This window comes from Notolabrus celidotus, chromosome 22 (assembly GCF_009762535.1).
Source record: "Notolabrus celidotus isolate fNotCel1 chromosome 22, fNotCel1.pri, whole genome shotgun sequence".
NCBI lineage: Eukaryota > Metazoa > Chordata > Actinopteri > Labriformes > Labridae > Notolabrus > Notolabrus celidotus.
This window is the reverse complement of record NC_048293.1, coordinates 3,480,461-3,498,926: the sequence shown is the minus strand read 5'-3', so window position 1 is coordinate 3,498,926 and position 18,466 is coordinate 3,480,461. Positions and strand designations below refer to the sequence as shown.

At 38.2% G+C, this 18,466-nt stretch overlaps 2 protein-coding genes and 1 long non-coding RNA gene across 20 annotated transcripts in view; 2 read left to right on the top strand and 1 right to left on the bottom strand.

The window, feature by feature from the left end:
- The window catches only part of dnmt3ab (DNA (cytosine-5-)-methyltransferase 3 alpha b), a 55,956-nt gene extending 47,890 nt beyond the window's left edge, over nt 1–8,066 (top strand). For 4 of the 5 annotated variants that reach the window (XM_034674439.1, XM_034674438.1, XM_034674437.1 and 1 more), the window contains 6 exons: nt 1,788–1,878; nt 2,002–2,150; nt 2,634–2,719; nt 3,275–3,344; nt 4,647–4,765; nt 4,900–8,066. In XM_034674439.1, the coding sequence (XP_034530330.1) occupies nt 1,788–1,878; nt 2,002–2,150; nt 2,634–2,719; nt 3,275–3,344; nt 4,647–4,765; nt 4,900–5,041 (657 nt within the window). In that variant the 3' untranslated portion in view covers nt 5,042–8,066. The remainder of the gene's footprint in view (nt 1–1,787; nt 1,879–2,001; nt 2,151–2,633; nt 2,720–3,274; nt 3,345–4,646; nt 4,766–4,899) is intronic. The other variant, XM_034674440.1, reaches the window with a different exon arrangement.
- LOC117805865 overlaps nt 1–11,408 on the bottom strand; it is a 128,392-nt gene extending 116,984 nt beyond the window's left edge. For 11 of the 13 annotated variants that reach the window (XR_004629541.1, XR_004629542.1, XR_004629547.1 and 8 more), the window contains exons 1-3: nt 11,229–11,408; nt 10,049–10,241; nt 2,581–2,744 (exon numbers count right to left, since the gene is read on the bottom strand). This is a non-coding gene — a long non-coding RNA (uncharacterized LOC117805865). Of the gene's footprint in view, nt 1–1,391; nt 1,444–2,580; nt 2,745–10,048; nt 10,242–11,228 lie in introns of all 13 variants that reach the window. The other 2 variants (XR_004629540.1, XR_004629549.1) reach the window with 2 other exon arrangements.
- Nucleotides 11,113–18,466, top strand: part of dpysl5a (dihydropyrimidinase like 5a) — a 17,489-nt gene continuing 10,135 nt past the window's right edge. The window contains exons 1-2 of one of the 2 annotated variants that reach the window (XM_034674455.1): nt 11,113–11,462; nt 15,992–16,262. In XM_034674455.1, the coding sequence (XP_034530346.1) occupies nt 16,002–16,262 (261 nt within the window). In that variant the 5' untranslated portion in view covers nt 11,113–11,462; nt 15,992–16,001. The remainder of the gene's footprint in view (nt 11,463–15,991; nt 16,263–18,466) is intronic. The other variant, XM_034674453.1, reaches the window with a different exon arrangement.

Here is an 18,466-nt window from a genome sequence, read left to right as displayed (position 1 = left end):
AAAGAAGTAGCTTTCTCAGAATCTTACTGCAGCACACTCTGTTGTATCAGTCACCAGTCAAACACTACCACTGTGGGCAGTGAGATCATGCCATCTGATATCTGCGTGACAGTCACACGACCGCCTCTTGTATTAGTTACGTGCCGCTCTGCTGCAGAGAAATGTTATTTAGCTTGTGACCTTATTTTTAACAGTGCCCTCTTTATATCTGCCTGATGACATGTTGTCTGGAGTATTATATATTTGGATGAGCTGCTCTAAGTAGTGACACAAGTATTTGTAGATTTTTGACTCTAGGACTTTAAGTTACCCTGAAAACAAAATCAGGTTGGTTTCTGTCTTTTAATGAGATTTAATGAGATTTAATGAGATTTGTTTTTAGACCAATCAGAGATCAGAAACAGGACCCACAATTTTCATTTGTCTGACTTCATTTTTATCTTCAAGGACTGGATTTAATGGTTTTGAGTGATGTTTGGGAGTTTTGAGTGGCAGCCATCTGTCATGAAAATGTCATCCAAATGTCAGACGCCATCATCTAAACAAAACTTATATATATACACACTCATACTTTTTTACACCTCACGCACATTGCTTGTTACTTGTTCACTTTTGTTCTATTTTATGTTTCTATATCTATGTGTGTGTATGTGTTCATGTTGGCGCCTCTTGGCCAGGTCATGTTTGTAAATGAGAACTGGTTCTCAAACATTTTTTTACCTGGTAAAATAAAGGTCTAATAAATCAATAAATACATTTGTTAGTCAAATCAACAATTTAACGTAATCAACCTCGCCTTTATTCACCAGAAAGACCAGTCGGTCAAACAAATTATTTAAGCATTATATTGTTAATACAGGCTATGTTGTGTCTAAGCTGTAGCGCAGTCACCCCCTTCGAGCCAGGTCTGTAGCTCAGGTTGATGGCCACTGTCATAATACTGTACTGCAATACTACTGTATGTTAACAAGTACAGATGACAGAGAAACAGTTGTATGTAGGCTAAGTCAGGTTGAACTTGCACTCAGCCCGAGCAATGCCAGCACAGACATCAGACGTTAGCCTGCAAGAGGGGCGGGATGCTGGGGGTGCTAGCCCTGCCAATGATAGCCACACCCTGCAAACCAATTGATGTTGTTTACATGAAAACTGTGATCCTGTGATCAATCATGTTAAATACATTGGGTTAGATGTAATTAAAATAAGTTGCTTTGGAAAATTCTTAGGAGAGACTGGGGCTGCACAATAAACTGCGATATTATCATGATCCTAATTTGAGCGTTTTGAATATATAATGCATACATAATGCATGACTTCATCCCAAGAGGCAGAATTTATGTAAATTACGAAGAACATAATGTAATATAAACAAGCAGTCGTTTCTCACTTACCATGTGATTTATTGACGTTTTAGGGATGATGCGTTTCAAGCCCAGGTATCGTCTAAATCACGATAACATAAAGATTAAGAAGGACAATTTTCGCTAATATACACTCTTTATTAATTATTTATCACACTTTTTATCTTAAGTACAATGTTATAGCACATTGCATACTTTGCTTAGATTGAACAGGCCTAGTAGAAACCGTAGACAACAACACAAAGACATTAAAAACATCGACCAGATTTCACAAGTAGTACTGAATTGGGTTTTTTTTTATGTAAACGTTCTGTTGCACAAGAGCTGAAAGTTTAAGGAGTTAAACTAAATTACTCTCAACACATAATCTATCCTGCCTCTGTCTGTCTGTACCAGTTCCTGACTCTGTATCTTATCTCTTTACAGATACATCAGTGGGGTCCTTTTGACCTAGTTATTGGTGGAAGTCCATGCAATGACCTCTCTATAGTTAATCCTGCAAGGAAAGGTCTCTTTGGTAGGTTCACTTTTCACTGTTATGCCGTTTCATGTTGTTTTAGATTTAAGATCTCTTCAAATACCAACATGTTGATTATTTAATCCACCTATAACACTGTTTATGACCTCTTCTGTCCCACAGAGGGCACAGGACGCCTCTTCTTTGAGTTCTACCGGCTGCTCCACGAGGCTCGTCCGAAGGAGGGGGATGACCGGCCTTTCTTCTGGCTCTTTGAAAACGTGGTTGCCATGGGTGTCAGTGATAAGAGGGACATATCTCGCTTTTTAGAGGTCAGTCTTTCTCTGTCGGTTAGACTTGTTGCTAAATAATACGTTTATCTTATCCTGCAGCTCATGACTAACCATGACCTCTGCTAACTTGTGAGTTTGTAGACTGCAGAGCAGACACAGTGTGATGAGATCTAAGTGATGTTAGGCTTGGTAGATAATTTATGCCCCCTTGTGGTCACACGTTGTCATCAGATAATGATGGTTAGAAGGAAAAGCAGACTTTATCTTGTTTAAACTATTGCCCATATTTCAGTTTTAACTTAATCTGCAATTGGTTGAAAAGTATCCTTCCTTTCTTCATGTTGACATGCTTTTGAAATTGTATTGAAGCTTTTAGTTTTTAGGTTATCCTTTTACTTTAGTCTGTGAAAGCTATACAAGGACACTACCAGCGATACTCCGTGCCCAAACCTTAAAAACAGCATCCTACCTCCGTTCCTCTCTGACTGGTGTCTTGTCCCCTCTGCTTCACTTCGATTCCAGTGCAACCCAGTGATGATCGATGCCAAGGAGGTGTCGGCTGCCCACCGTGCCCGTTACTTCTGGGGTAACCTTCCTGGCATGAACAGGTTGGTGTGTGAATGGTGAGGGAAGCTGCAGACATACACAAGGGCAATTGATAATTGAGATAAGTCATGCTTTTAATATGGCATCGTTAGAGAGTGGCCATGACAGTCATTTCAAAACTAACTTTTTGAATATAACCTGCACTTTGGATTTTTCTTAAAAGCAACAATAGAGAAAACAACAAAGCATGATATTTCTCAAATCTGCAAACTCTTAATTCTAGATCCTTTGAATGAGCTTAAAATAAGAACTTTTTTTTTATCAGATAAAGCTTGAACTGGAATTAATCTTTGTGGATATTTCAAGAAAAAAATTAAGATACCATTACATATTTCCATGAATTAAAAGCAATGCTGCTAAATATGTATTTGGTATAAACCAATGAATGCAAAATAGGTATGACAATTTAAATTGTAATTGAGGACTTCTGAAAAAAACAACCACCTCCTCTTACTTACACATAGTCTTCAGTCAAAGGCCCTTACTTTTTCTAGCGTTACACTTCTTACAGTCACAGTAAGTCTATGAATTGCAACTCCTGTTCTTTCTCCTTTCAGGCCCTTGTCTGCTATGTACCATGACAGGCTGGACCTTCAGGACTGTTTAGAACATGGAAGAACAGCTAAGGTACTTATGTATTACTTTTGCACAACAAATACAGATCAGCATGACAGAAATGTATGCATCTATTAGCTGAAACGTAGATGATGTTTTTACTGTCATCTAACGCTTTCAGAACTAAGGGAAACATACCAAAGTAACAAGTTATTTTGCTCAAAAAAGCAACATCTAAATGAATAAACATCATGAGAAAAGAAAAGAAGATGAGATTTTAAGTGATTGCTGAAAGCAGGAGTAACCAATTTTGCACAGTGGTGACACCCAGTGGCAGCACGATGTAAACAGAAACTGAACCACACACACTAACCACCTAGTTCAGGGGTCAGCAACCTTTAACACTCAAAAAGCCATTTGGACTTGGTTTCCACAGCAAAGAAAACACCGGGAGCTGCTAATCCTTTTTGACATCTAAAATGAAGATAACACTGCATATATCGTTTTTTTTACCTTTCTGCTATGTATAAAAAAACTGTAGTGTGTTGCTTATGAAATCAATGAAGTATACCAAATTATTGCAATTATTCTACATTTCAAGTATCTTTTATTTTGAAATGACACATGAGATCGAGAGTGATTGACAGGATTAAACCATGACGTTTTCCACTATCGTCTGAACTAATATTAGTCAGTGGGAACTGGGATTTTTAACCACAATGTCTAATACAATGCCTGTGTTAGAGGGAGCATTAAAACATATGCACTTGCATGAACGCGACCAGATGAAATTCTTACTCGCACACGCTGAAAAAAGAGGTTGCAGTCTCGAGCCCTGGCCTCCCCTGAAGATTTGTGTTCAGCGTGTTTAGGTTCGCTGTCATGTCTACCATAAAGTGCAGCTTTTCCAGCCACTCTGGCTGTTCCAGCTCAAAAAAGATGAGCCCTTTGCTGCTCTGGATAGTTTGCACCTGTTCCAGACACGTGGCAAAGCGTTTCAGCACCTCCCCTCTGGACAGCCATCAGACTTTGTTATGCAGCAGTAGCTCAGAGGTCTCCACCTCGTCCAGTAAGGAACAGAACTGACGGTGATTTAAACCTTTTGCCGTTATTTTATTGACAATCTGAATGACAATACTCATTACCTCTGTGCATTACAATAAAAAAAACCTCTTAAATTGATTACTCATCATTTATATTCCAAAGCCAAAGGGAGCCGCAGCATAAGGATGAAAGAGCTCCAGAGCCGCGGGTTGCCGACCCCTGATCTAGTTGATCTGTACGAGATTCATGATGAAAAGCTTAATAACAATCTATTTTAAAAGATTAAAAACAACTACTCAGAGACTGATCTTTCTTTTGTTCCTTTTTAAGTTTGACAAGGTGAGGACCATCACCACCAGGTCTAATTCCATCAAACAGGGCAAAGACCAGCACTTCCCAGTCTTCATGAATGAGAAGGAAGACATTCTGTGGTGCACTGAGATGGAGAGGTACGTTGACACACAGATTCTCCTTTAACCTGACATGTCACGGCTCTGTTGGTGATTAAAACCTCAAACTTATCCTCCCCTGTTCTGTTCCCTTCATGTCTAAATCTGCTGGTCTGGCTTCTTTTGCCTGTCAGGGTCTTTGGCTTCCCAGTCCACTATACGGACGTGTCCAACATGAGCCGACTGGCGAGGCAGAGGCTCCTGGGCCGATCATGGAGCGTTCCGGTTATCCGCCACCTGTTTGCACCACTCAAAGATTACTTTGCCTGTGATTGAGTGACAGAGCAGCGGGGGGTAGACTCACTTGGAACCTTTAGGAACTACAACTGTATGTTGTGACTAGAAATAAGAGCCTTGATCCTCAAATTATACTCTTTGTATAATTTGAAAGCGAAACGTTGACGTAGATTTCACATTATTTCTTGTATTTGAATTGTAATTCTTATTCTATTTAATTTTGATATGTCATTTTACCTTTTAGCAGTGTTATCAAGTATTGTTGATTTGTTTGTGCAAGCTATACTTGAGACTATGCTTTCTTCTCAAGACACTGAGGCAGAGTGGTGCTGAAACTTGTATTGGAAAAGACCCGAGGGGATAGGAAGTGGTTTGGGATTCTGTGAAATGTTTCTGCTGTGTGAGCTCCCAGCTACTGAGCCTCACAGGTGTGACGATGAAAGGTGATGTTTCTTCAGTGTCAGGAGAGCTGTGTCTCTAAGAATCCAAAACACCAGATCACATATACCTCTTTGTTTACAGTTTCTATACTCAACTGAAGGTAATAATGGTACTACTGTAATATGGTTACAACACCATGGTGCTTTGAGATGATTTGAAACATCATCGTCCATGTGGCACTTCAACTTTAGACAATACTGAACTCTTTAACCTGTTGCTGGAATATCTTGTGTTAGATGTTTTTACACTTACAAAAATCAGTTTCTTGCTGTTTGGTTTATTTCTGTAGGAACTGACTGCAAAATATTATCCTCTCTGCATTTGACAGCTTTTCTACTCTTTCTACTGGTGCTCGTTTAATCACTCAGCCTTGTTCGTACAGGCCCAATGCCTGAATCCGCACAAACAAGAAGTGAAGCAAGCCACATGGGATATGATGTTTTCTGTCATTTATTAGAAAAAAACTTTAGATCAATGTCTGTGAAACTATTTTTTTTTCCTAGTTTCATCCTGACCAATGACATTACTGTACAACTGTTATAGCAAGCATGGCGGTGGAGGGAGGGAGGGAGGGAGGGAGGGAGGTTGACCAGGCCGGGTAACTCTGCTCCTTGGCTTCCACCTCTGCAAAACTGTAAAAACTGTCAGGTGCAAATCTTCAACAATATGGTGCGGCTTCACAAAGTTCTTCTACCTTTTATAGCAATTTGGTGCTGTTTTATCAACATTATAAAGCACTTTTTTATATGTATACTTTCTTTTTTCTTGATATTTTTTAAAAAAGATATTGGTTTTTGTGAATTGTTTTCTCGTTTCGTTTTTATGATGTGAAATGATCTACCCTCGTGTAATACTTTTGTATACAGTAGGGCTGTGCCAATAGAAGTGAAAGAATGGATTTGAGATGTGAAACCCATGTTATTTCAATGTACAGTAGATGGATTGACATTTAAACCCCCTAAACCCCCTTCCCCTTCTCCATCATCCATACTGTTCTCCGTTTTAAAGCAGCAGTTCAGTCTGTTGCTACCCGGGTTCAAAGAATGTCTACTTCTATAAAGATTGTAAAATGTGAGGCAGAGTTAGGGAACTATGTCATGTGCTCTGTATAATATTTTGTCCCTTGTGAAGGACATTTCCCTGAAAATAGTAATCGTCATGTTGACAAATTTAAGTGCTGATCCAAATGTGGATTACATTCACAAACTAAATTCTCTTGATTGTAACCTCTACGCTAAATATGGAGGATTTAGGCTGCGGTTTGTCAAAACGTAAAACTGACTCAGTGTATGACAAAGACGTCAGCACTCAAAGACTAAAGAGGGTAATAAAAACAGATGTTATCGCTTATCTTTATCATATTTAAGATGAAAATTTGAAATTTAATTTCTTATTGTAATTACTTTCTTAAGTGACCTTATTGCCATCCTTTTGTCCACGCACACTGAGCTCAATATGAGCTCTGGTGCTTTGTGATATTTTAACCAGATGCCCCCTCCCCCTTATAATACTTAACGTCCCCCATGTTTGTACATTCTGTACATAGAGTTTTCTGGTTGCTGTTTTCATCTTTTTTTTTTTTTTATTACGTATGAGATGTACAAATATAATTCTTTGCTAATATATATCATCAAATTAGGACACATTTTAGGTTAAAAATGAAAAAAAAAATCAAGTGACAAATTTGATTCAAAACTTGCTTTGAGCATTAGATGTAGGGAGACTCCAAGTCGACTTTATCGTACTGATTTTTTTGTGTCAAGTGAATCCAGATTTCGTGTCATGTGATCTTAATAGTGGCCTATGGACAGCTTTAAGATGAACAGTCTCAACTTCACTGCACAGCCCTACAAGGTGGTGTTTTGTTTTTTTGTTTTTTGGCTTCCTTTTCTAAGACTTTAAAAAAGAGGGATTGTAGGTGTTTCCAATGGTGCTAAACATTTTATCGAGTCAAGAAAAATATATTTGATTGGAAGAGAAATAAACAAGTCTCGACATTGACTGTTTAAGTTTAAGTTCCTCCTCGTAGTAATGGAAAAGAACTATTATTTCACTCATATAAATATATTAACAAAGGCATTTTAACTTTGTACTTGAAAAAATAAGAATAACAATTAATGAAAGGTTTCCTATATTGTTTTAGACTAGAGATTGCTGTAGTTGGTGCATATCTGTGGGAAAATCGTGTGAGAAAAAAAAACGGTAATAACTTTTACTGTAGCATAATGTATGCTTAATGCGCATTGCTTCTTAATCCTACATTCCATGCCGTACTATTCTCCATGTCTGTTTTTCAAAATGTTGTTTTCAATTGATGAATTTGAATTTTTTTTTTTATCAGAAACAACATTTGATTTTTACTGTTGAATGCAGGTCAATGATTCTATATTTGGTGAAACTGTTGGCGCTCTGTGTGACTTTCTTTCTGTCATAACTGTTTCTGGCCTATACGCTTTTCCTCAAGACCAGTCCGTACAGCAAATGTAGCAGTCATTTTCCACTTTGCCCCCCCCCCCCCAACTCCCCCGCCCTCATACTTATGTTTAGTGTCCAGAGAGAAGATAAAGGCTCCGTATGTACTTGTGCTGGAGAACACTTGAATAAATGTATTGTTTTTGTGCAAAAAAAACTTGTTCTTTTCTTTATTCATATGTAATACTATTCACTGAATGTCTTGAACTCATGTTTAGACCAACCAAAAGGTGCTTTTTAATCTTAACAGCTTTACTGAAATATTAAATATGCATTATAATGTGCTTCAATCATAGTTAAAATGTCATTATTTTGAAGGTGTGGGATACACCTGAATATTGTTTACTATAGAGATGAGAGCATTCAGTCAACTAAATAAAAATCATAACCCTCACTAGTCGGCACCAGAATTACTCATCGGTTAAACTAATTATTTATATTCTTGTTATTGTAGCCTTGAAATGCCAGACATATGTTGTGTCTAAGTTGTAGCACAACAATCTTCAAATGGTCTAGGCTGTAGCTCCAGTTAATGGCTACAGCTGAATGGTTATAATTAATTAATGCTCTGCTTCATAGATGCAAACAAGCAGAGATGAAAAAGCATCCTGTAGTGTGGCAAGGTTTGGCAATATTTTGCTCTATAACATGAGGATAAAGTTGTATGTGGGCTGTGTCAATGCACAACCAGCCCAGCATCTGAACATTAACCTGCATGGAGGACTAATGGCTGTTGGGGCCAATGTGTTAATGTTAGCCAAACTCTACAAACCTATTAAACATAGCCTACCTGCAGATTTTGTGATCCTATGTTACACATGTTGGATAAATTGGGCTCAATTAAGAGTATTTGTTTTAGTGTTTTCTTATCTTTAAACTAGTCAGAATTTAAAAGAGCAGGAAGTTAGACACCTGGAACATCCCTTCTCAATTTATAAGTAATGCTTGCATTTTTTAAAGTAACAAGTCACACTTTCTACAATAAAAAAGCTCCTCCTTTTACAGTTTTAATCACTTAAAAAATGTTTTGGGTCATTATATTTATGCACATTTATTTAATTTTGACCTTTCAATTTTATATAATAAAGTAATCAACAGTATGAATCAATATAGACATGGGTTTCTATAAATATAAATAAGTATATGATTATTTTTTTTAATTATGGTGTATTACATAATTATTTTAATATTAAAACAAATTCAATAATGCTATATAGTGTATTAAAGTTGGCTCTGGTGTATTAATGCCCTTATTCTGAGAGGAAATGTCTGTGTATAGAGCAGGAAACTGGGAGACAGAGTAGGGTGTGACATGCAGGAAAGGGGGCCGCAGGTCAGAATGGCGCTCAGGCCATCAGCTTGAGGACTAAAGCCTCTGTACATGGAGCAACTTAACCACTCAGCCCCACCGGCAACCCTGTTAAAGTCATTTTGAGTCATTTTCTCATGATTACTGTCTTATTCATGAGAATAAAGATCAGGCTATGAGAACACTTATGATAAATCCTGCAGTAATGCTCCATTAAAGTAAAAATGATGGGATGTTAAGCCACTAGACAATGCTAGATGATGAAAAAGCCTTGAAAAACGTGGTCCCCTTGTACTGCTAACATTCAGACACAGGGAAATTTAACCATTAAAAACCTTCACATGGCGATGTATCAGTTTTTAATTGTCAGGGGGGTGATAGATGAGAAGAGGTTTTTAATATTCAGCTCCTGTTGCCATGCCACCCTGCCCTCCAGCAGGGGGTTTGTGGTTTACTGTCTTGACACCAGGGTACCCACCACCTTCAGTGTTTCAAATAAGGGTGTAGCCCTGAAGCTTGTCTGTGAGAAGATTTGAACATGCTTTCATTCTAGAGCTTTTACTAAGCCATCAATCAGACAGCGATAATGGGCTTGCACTTCACATTTTACTTCATCCCATATTCTCAAATCATTTGTGTTTTATGTATCATTCTTGGCATAATTGTTAAAAAAAAAAAAAAGCCATGATCTTACAAAAAAGGTTCCATGCGTATTTCAGAGAAAGAATCCCACTAATGTTAAAAGAGACTTTGGGTCCAATGATGACAGTGCTTACACTAAAATACAGTTTATAATCCTCACTATGCTTCTGTATTTTACTCACCCTCTCCATCTGATAGTGGTACAGCCTCCCGAGTGGACACGCCCCACGTCCACAGTAATTGGTTGTTTATGCGGCCAAGCCTTCAGTGAGTGCTGCTGATTGGAGCGTCACACCGTCGCACGGCCTGGATGCTGTGAGCTGCATCGAGTCAGCATCAAAAAGACGGAGACGAACAGGAAGAGAGACGATTTGACTAGAAAATAAAAGCATGAGAATGTGTCCACAGCTTGTCCGAGGTTTAACATGACACTATTATACAAATGTCAAACTCTCATTCTTCAGCCAGACTTAATTTTATTTACAGTTAAGTCACACTGTTATTTGTAAATGTGTTTCAATACCAAAGTCTGCCAAGTATTTATTTGGTTTCATTGGGTTTGAATCACTGGCAAGGCAAGGCAACTTTATTTGTATAGCACATTTCATACACTAGGGCAATCCAATGTGCTTTACATTAAAACATTAAAAGCATTAGAAACATTCAGACAGGCATAAAATAACATAATTCAAATGACAAATATAATAAAACAGAAAAGAAAAGGAAAATTAGAAATATATTAAAAATTGCATTAAAATTTTAATTTAAAGTGAGTTAAAATAAGCTAAGATATGAAGGCAGTGGCAAATAAAAAAGTTTTAATATTTGATTTAAAAGAGGTGAGAGTTGGAGAGGACCTACAGCTTTCAGGGAGTTTGTTCCAGATATGTGGGCAATGTAGAAACAATGCATTTACCATGCATTACCCATTACCCTCTATTGTAATTATAACGCAATACTGGGATTAAGGGATAACTAGTAAATTGAAGACAATTATATAATGATGTATCCAGGTAATAATTTAATAATTTAAAAAAGTCAGGAAAACATTTACTATTTATTTTTTGCAATTTCTGGATGACATCTTTAGGTATCTGTGTATAAAAAACCCAATAATAATCGTTAAATAATCAAGAAGGAATTTAATAGTTTAAGTTTACTTCTGTTTAGTGTTTCTCCAAAAACTTGAACTGCGAGCCAAAAAACACTGTAGCTCTGCCAAGAGTTGACAACCTAATATAAGTTCATTCAGTGTTACTTTGTAAACAGCATTGAGTAGATGCTAACTAGCTACAGGTGTGTAGGTGCTAGCTTATGTTAGCTCATGACAGTAGCTTAATTTGAACTAATGAGGTAACTTACTTGAATGTAATTCTCTCAGAAAGTCATTTTTACTTCTTTCTCTTCCTCATTGACTCCCTTTTTATTTGGTTCATGAAGTCATTTTTGAAGAAAGGTTCGGCTACAAGTTTTCCAAAAAACTAGCTTAACCGGACAAACAAACCGCAATGTGACATCAGGATATAAAACCAACCAATGAAATCACAGAGGAAGCAAACTCCAACGTCATTACTCACGTTAATGTGACGTCATACGGTAATGAACTACAACTCTAGCTGAAAATATTATCATGTACAAGCCATAGACTGTATAAAATAAAAAAAATAAAAAAGCTGGTACAAGCTAGTTTCGGTGACATTTCAACTTTTTTTAATCGTTATTATTTTTTAGCTAGGAAATTAGGCTTACCTGTTTTTCAACGCAGCGCTCTAACTCCTCCCTCTTAATGTTTTTCAATGTTATAACTTTTTTAACAGCAATTATTAGGCTTATTTCCTTTTTTTTAATCTATCTCAACAGTATCTAAAATATAGGTTATCTATCAAAGGGGTTCTCAAACTTCCTTGGCTTGTGTACACCGTTTCAAAATCAATTTCAGTCAAGTACCCCCTTCTATGGCTGAGAAAAATGTTCAGGATATGGGGAAATAACACGAATAAATGTATGCATGTGGTTTTACAGTGTCATAATAACCCTGAAATGAAAGATGACACAAATTCTATGCTTTTTTAGTGCATTTTTTTCAGAAATAATTAAAGATTGAGGCAGCTAGTACCTTTGTACAGTACACATCGATTTATTTCTGTCAAACAAGAAGCATTTCAACCACCTGTCCATCGTTATCCTCCTGGCCGAGCTTTTATTTGCATGCAAATGTACGTGATTACTCGCTGAACAGACGACGGCTGTCTGGTCCAAACGGTTTTGCAAATAATATATTTTATGAATGAATATTCTCAATTTGGATGTTGCATTGAAATTAAAATTAATGCTTTTGTTTAAGTAGTTTTTAAATCAGATTTTTATTTTAATTGTTGTGATGCAGCTTTTTTTTTGTTTTCTCTTTTTTTTTACATTCGTCACGTACTCCTGGCAATACTCCCACGTACCCCTTAGGGTACACGTACCCCCATTTGAGAATCACTGATCTTTGAGACAAAGGCTGTTTAGAAAATTGGAAATGTGAAATCAGTTTTTAAGACGTTATCCTCTTACCTTCAAATAAATTCACAGTTAGTCATATTGACCTTGTTTAGTGTTTCATATAGAGCCTGTTAACATTATACAACATTATTGAAAACATTGAAGCTACTCCTTTGAAGATGAACTTTATTTTGGTAACCCTCACCGGAAGCCGGACTTGTTTTCTGCCAGCTCTTTTGACGGTAATGATGCTGCGGTCTGCTGGTCCCGGACCGGCCAGGAAGGCATCCATCTGGTGTGCATGAGTGTGTGTAGCTATCTCCTTGTGAAGTGCCGTCCACACGGATTGTGTTGCATTCATTCAGTCAGGAAGTAACCAGAGATCCGCGTAGAGCAGCAGCAGCAGCAGCAAGCCCATAGAGGAGGTATGAAATCCATGTCTTCTGATTTACTCTGACTAGTTATTGCCTGTCCTGTCTGCGGGGAAATGCTCTTCTGGAGCCAAGACACTTTGTTTCTATTATGCCCCCTGGCTGCACGTCTGGGTGTCTGCCCTGCCTGCTGGTCCTGCCACCTTCCCAGGATCTGTACACACCCTGAAGTAGCCTACAAGTAGACTATACCACTTCACCTGGCCGGAGAGCAGGTGTATTATTATTATTATAGGGACAGTCTGCACCGTTAGACAGCAGGCTTCTTTTTCATGTGTAGGTGGGTGAGGAGGGGCTGAGAGTTAAGAAGGCGGTTTCTAGGTCGCTGATGAAAGCTGTGCAGCCGATCACGCCGGATGGAGACCGGTTTCTTTGTGTCAAGTCGCACAAGTAAAAGTGTCATTTCACTGCGATCACACTTTCGCTGCAAAATTAGATTATTACATAGGTCCTCGGTCTGTTTCATGGAATAATTCTGTTATATCATTGCATGTGTATTGATCATTAAACAGATTTTATAGAAATCAAATACAGAAACATAAAATATGTTTGACTGATAGCTTTATCCTGGCCTATAGTTTTAGAATTTAGAACATTATCTCTAACTGTACATACATAAGATATGTTATCAATTGTATGGGTTTGAGTCCTAAAACAGGTAGCATAAGCTCACCTGTTTATTTAGATCTAACCTGCATCAACTTCCACAGAGCTCTCAGAGCCATCGGCCTTGTAATGATAACTTTATTATAGCCACAGCTGCCTGCAGGCTTTGTGAAGTAAAGGCACTATTTCATGAGTGTTTCCGTGTAACTTCAAGACTGTTAGCATTAATGCATAAATATTAAAGGGATCCATCCTACTCATTATCATCCACCAGACCTGGATGTGTGAGGGAGTCCATGCCATGCAGTAAAGTTGCCGCACCCTCATACGTACGCTGTCTGCACGCACACGCGCACGGAGGCACGCAGGATTGGCACACACACCACACACTCTCTCTCAGAACATCACATCATTAATACAGTGGTGTATACAGTAGATTTAGGGAAAGGGGGGAGGAGGATCTGAGCTATTTCTTCTAATTTATTAATGACTAGAGGATGAGTTAACTATGGACTTGTCTGAAGATAATTTTTTGCATTTTTCATCTGTGGTATGTATGAAGAGTATTACTCAGTGCAGTAAAGTAGATCAGAGTAACATCTTCAGTTAAGAGTCGGACTATGGCCAGAAAAGTAGAACTTCGGTCATGAGACTGTAAGACATCCCCTCAAGTCGTCCCATAGCTTTGATAAAAGAGGGTCTTCACATATTTTCATAAATATTTATTTGACAGTTCTACAAACCTGAGTTTAAATTTTGTTTCACTTCTACACACCCCTCACATTTTGTGTGCATGCATGTTTATGAGTTGTGAAAAGTTCAGCACCAACAGTAATTTGAATTCCTCAGATTTTGTCATTAGAACATATTTGGATGCTAAAGGTGTAAAAGCTACAGCCTGGCAGGTATGTCAGTTTATTAATTTTATCAGGTCAACATGGGCCTATCATCAATATACTGGTATTGGTGCAGAATTTTCCAATATATGATAGTATGTGGACTCATTTTGAAGCAAATAATGCAAAAACAATTAAAATCAACATACAGTTGTGCTCATAAGTTAACATACCCTGGCAGAATTGATGGTTTCTTGGGTAGTTTCTGTTGTCATTCTGATATAAAAAGAGTAAACACAGCTGTTTGATAAAAATTCTGCTTCACCCAACCACTAACCATGAGTGAAAAAAATGTTTTTCTCTTATCATTCATATTCTCTGAAAAATGGCCAAAAAAAACACTAATTCTGCCAGGGTATGTAAACTTATGAGCACAACTGTATATATCAGGGGTTTTGCTGCTCTGATATTAGTATAGGTATCAGACAAAATTTCCATTTTGCTAAGACTGTAGTAAGTCTCTAGTATTCAACAGATCATAACACAGCATTAAGGACATCAGCAAAAACAAACTTTCTGCTGAAGAAGGTTTTTTTTTTCACAACAGCTCAGGTATAACCTACTCGAGTAATGGTTTTGCAACCCATTACTTTTATTCCTGATCCTTGTCTACCACCCTGTTTATACCTGATATCAACACCTGTCCTCAGTGATCAGATCACGAGGTGTACAGACTGTATAATACATGGACATATAGTCTCTGTGACATCACCCAAAGGTTTTTGAAGTGCTGTTTTCAAACCTATCGATGGCAGTCGCCATATTGGAAATTCTGACCCAACTTAACTTTTGGTCACCCTAATGAGAGGCAAAGTGGCAGAGTTGAGGCGGGCCTTCAGCCTCCTCACTGTAACAGCTACAGTGTACCACCTGTCAGTCAGGTCAGCCACACCCCTAATAATGCAAAACTCAAACCTTTAATGTCTTAAACCCCCCGTACAGTGTGTGTGGATAGAGAAGTAGGTTATTCACACCACAATCGTTTTTAGTACCAGGCTGTAAACATGTTGGTTTTTGCTGTAAATTGGCTTTTATGAATGGGTGTGTATGTGTCTTCTGGTGCTTCTGGAGCCAGCCTCAGGTGGACACTTGAGGAACTGCAGATTATTATTATTATCATATTAAAAGACCACAGGTTGCCGCGTTGGTGTACACTCACCTAGGACACATTTAGGACGGACTGAGATCTGATCACTCAGGCCACATAAACTGTTGTTATTAAGTAGAGTAGATTGGTTTCACTAGCAGATTGTAAACGTTGAAACCTCATATTCTGTAGTCACTTAATTGTTTCACATTGAGAGATCACTATTGTTATTCGCTTTGTGCAGCTTTAGTCTTTTCAAAATAATGGCCTCATTGACATTAGTCTGCCTCATTGTGATCTACAACGGGACTCAGCTTTTCTCTGTTTACGCCACACCACATGTCTAGTGGGACGTCAGGTCACAGGCGGTGACTGACACAGCCTCCTCACTCAGCTTAGCTGATGTCAGTCACAGCCTGACAGACTGAACACAGAGCAGCACAGCAGCCCGGATTCTCATCTCTGCTAGATTACTACTTTATCTCAAGATGAGGTATTGTAGAAGTTATGTGAAGTTTGGTGTAGAGATAGCTGTTTTGTGGTGATTTTTTGTGCTTCAGCAGATGCTCACAAAACTTGACAGAAAAGAGGTTAAATCTGTTTCTTCTCTCTTCCCTCCAGAGCTATAGCCATGTCTTCCAGCTCAGCATTGGTGCGGATCCTGATCAAGGGCGGCAAGGTGGTGAATGATGACTGCACCCAGGAAGCAGATGTCTACATCGAGAACGGCATCATCCAGCAGGTGGGGAAGGAGCTGATGATTCCAGGTGGAGCCAAAGTGATCGACGCCTCGGGAAAGCTGGTCCTCCCTGGAGGCATCGACACCAGCGTGCACCTGGAGGAGAGCTTCATGAACGCCACCACTGTAGACGACTTCTACAGCGGCACCAAGGTAACATCCTGCTGGAAACAGAACACGAGAAGGGTGCAGTCTGGAAGTAGGGCAGCTGGTTCTGTCCTAGTAGTTGAAAAAAGCAGCAGCATGTTTTTCAGCTGAAGCAGAAAATAAGAGCCATGCAGATTAAGGTCCAGAAACCCAAACTAGAAAGTGCAATTTCTGTGCTAAATTTAACTTGACTCTCTTAGATATCCGCCTCACTCTGATGTTGTATGATCACAGATATTTTTTTTTTCGTCTGGGATGGATGAGAGCTTCAAACTGATGCTAATTTTAACCAAGGTGTCAGTGACGCTGCTTTGGTTTGGTTTTGATTACATCAGGCAGCCGTCTTAACACTCTGTATCGAATCTTTAATGTTTTCTGACACTTTGCTGTTCAGTGAAATAATGAAATGTGAACATAATGCAAACACTGAAGGCATCGTCATGAATAATATTAGAAATGAAGCCCGAGAGTTCAGTAACAAAACGCATACATAACGTTGAAAGTTATTCATACTCTGTATAGTTACAGTAGGAACACTATGAAGGCTATGGTGCTGGAGAGTGTGGCTATTATTAAAAAGAGTATCCTTCATTTTCCTACGGCCCAGGGATCAATTCATCCTTAAGGAAATTGAAATTGTTAACACCCTTATTTACAGTCCGTTTATTCTTTCATTTGGCAAAAGTCACATAAAACTATTTTGTTCCTGCACCTTGAGTTTGCACATTTTCTGACTTTCTTTCAATCCAATAATAGTGAACTTAATATCTGTGAGTTTCTACAAAGTACAACATTTCAAGACTTCACTTTGTGTCAGATTCTTGAAGTCTAACTCAGGAGAAGGATGTCACAGTGCTGCCATTTGGGCATCTTCAGTAATCTTTAGAAATAAGCGACACACAGGCTATACAAATAAAATGTATCTACAGTAGTATCTCATACTGTAAGGGGCATATTTTCAGGCTTCAGCTGACCATATATATTAGTGATGATGACGTGCACCAGTCTCCTCAGTTATGATCAAAACTCAAGACAAACTATAGATTAACAAAGAATAACTCTGCAAAGAACATCCCCCGAATAAGGACATTGACAACACAAACAATAAGCAAACATTACATGCACAACAGAAACAACAATCTTTACAAACCACACATTCAGTCCAGCACAAAGCACCATATGAGACAAAGCAGGATGGGTCATCGCCACACTGACGATGAAACATTGAGATATCATAACAAGCTGCAAGCTAGTGTAGAAATTGAAGAGCAGACATGATTTTAAGTGTTGCCTTTTTATTTCACTGATAACAAGAAAACAACCTTTTCATTCATACCTCATGACATTGTTAGTTGCAGCCCTACTTGGCGAATTTAAGTGTTTGTTTTTTCCATAAGGTTTCAAACTGTGTTTCACAAACACAGTTTTTTAAATATTTACAAATACAACACATATAACAAACAAGAAGGAAAGAAAGCAGGAAGTGAAAATTAAATAAAAACATACACATAGAGACACGTACACATACACTACTTTAATATATGTGCATATGAATACATGTACAAATAAATAAAGAAACAAATGAACTAACATGAATGTCATGATGACATTTTTTAATTACTGAAACAAACACTGAGCCAGTTTATGTTTAATAATTGAATTATTGTTACCTTCAAACATAAACAAAAACTATAAACAATGATCAGTTCTGAGACTTAACTTTTACTGAATAGAAAACAAGTGAAATCAGAATACATTTCTAATGGAGCCAGTTTATGTCTGCAATAAAAGGTTGCCATATCTTTAAATTTATCATATTCGTTATTCCAGACTCATGAGATTTTCTCCTCACAGCGTACAGTTGGACATTTCTGATGTAAGTTCAACATATAGAAGGAGGAATCTGACTTCTAAGTAAATGCAAAAGGTTTTCTGGAAACAGCGAGGGCTGCATCTATAAATTTTCTAGAGCAGTGATGATTTTGCATTTTGCTGCTGGCGAGACTGCCAAGCAGAGTAGACCGGAGTCATCATGGCTGCTGATAAGACAGGGATACCCCGCTCTACCTCAGGGCAGCATGATGACGCATCACTCTGTCACGCTCAAAGATGATGGAGGCTGAAAGATGATGAGCGCATGGCTTCGGTTGTTTTAAGAGAACAGGAGGGACAGACCTAAGCTGGTAGACGCTGGTGACAGACACTATTCT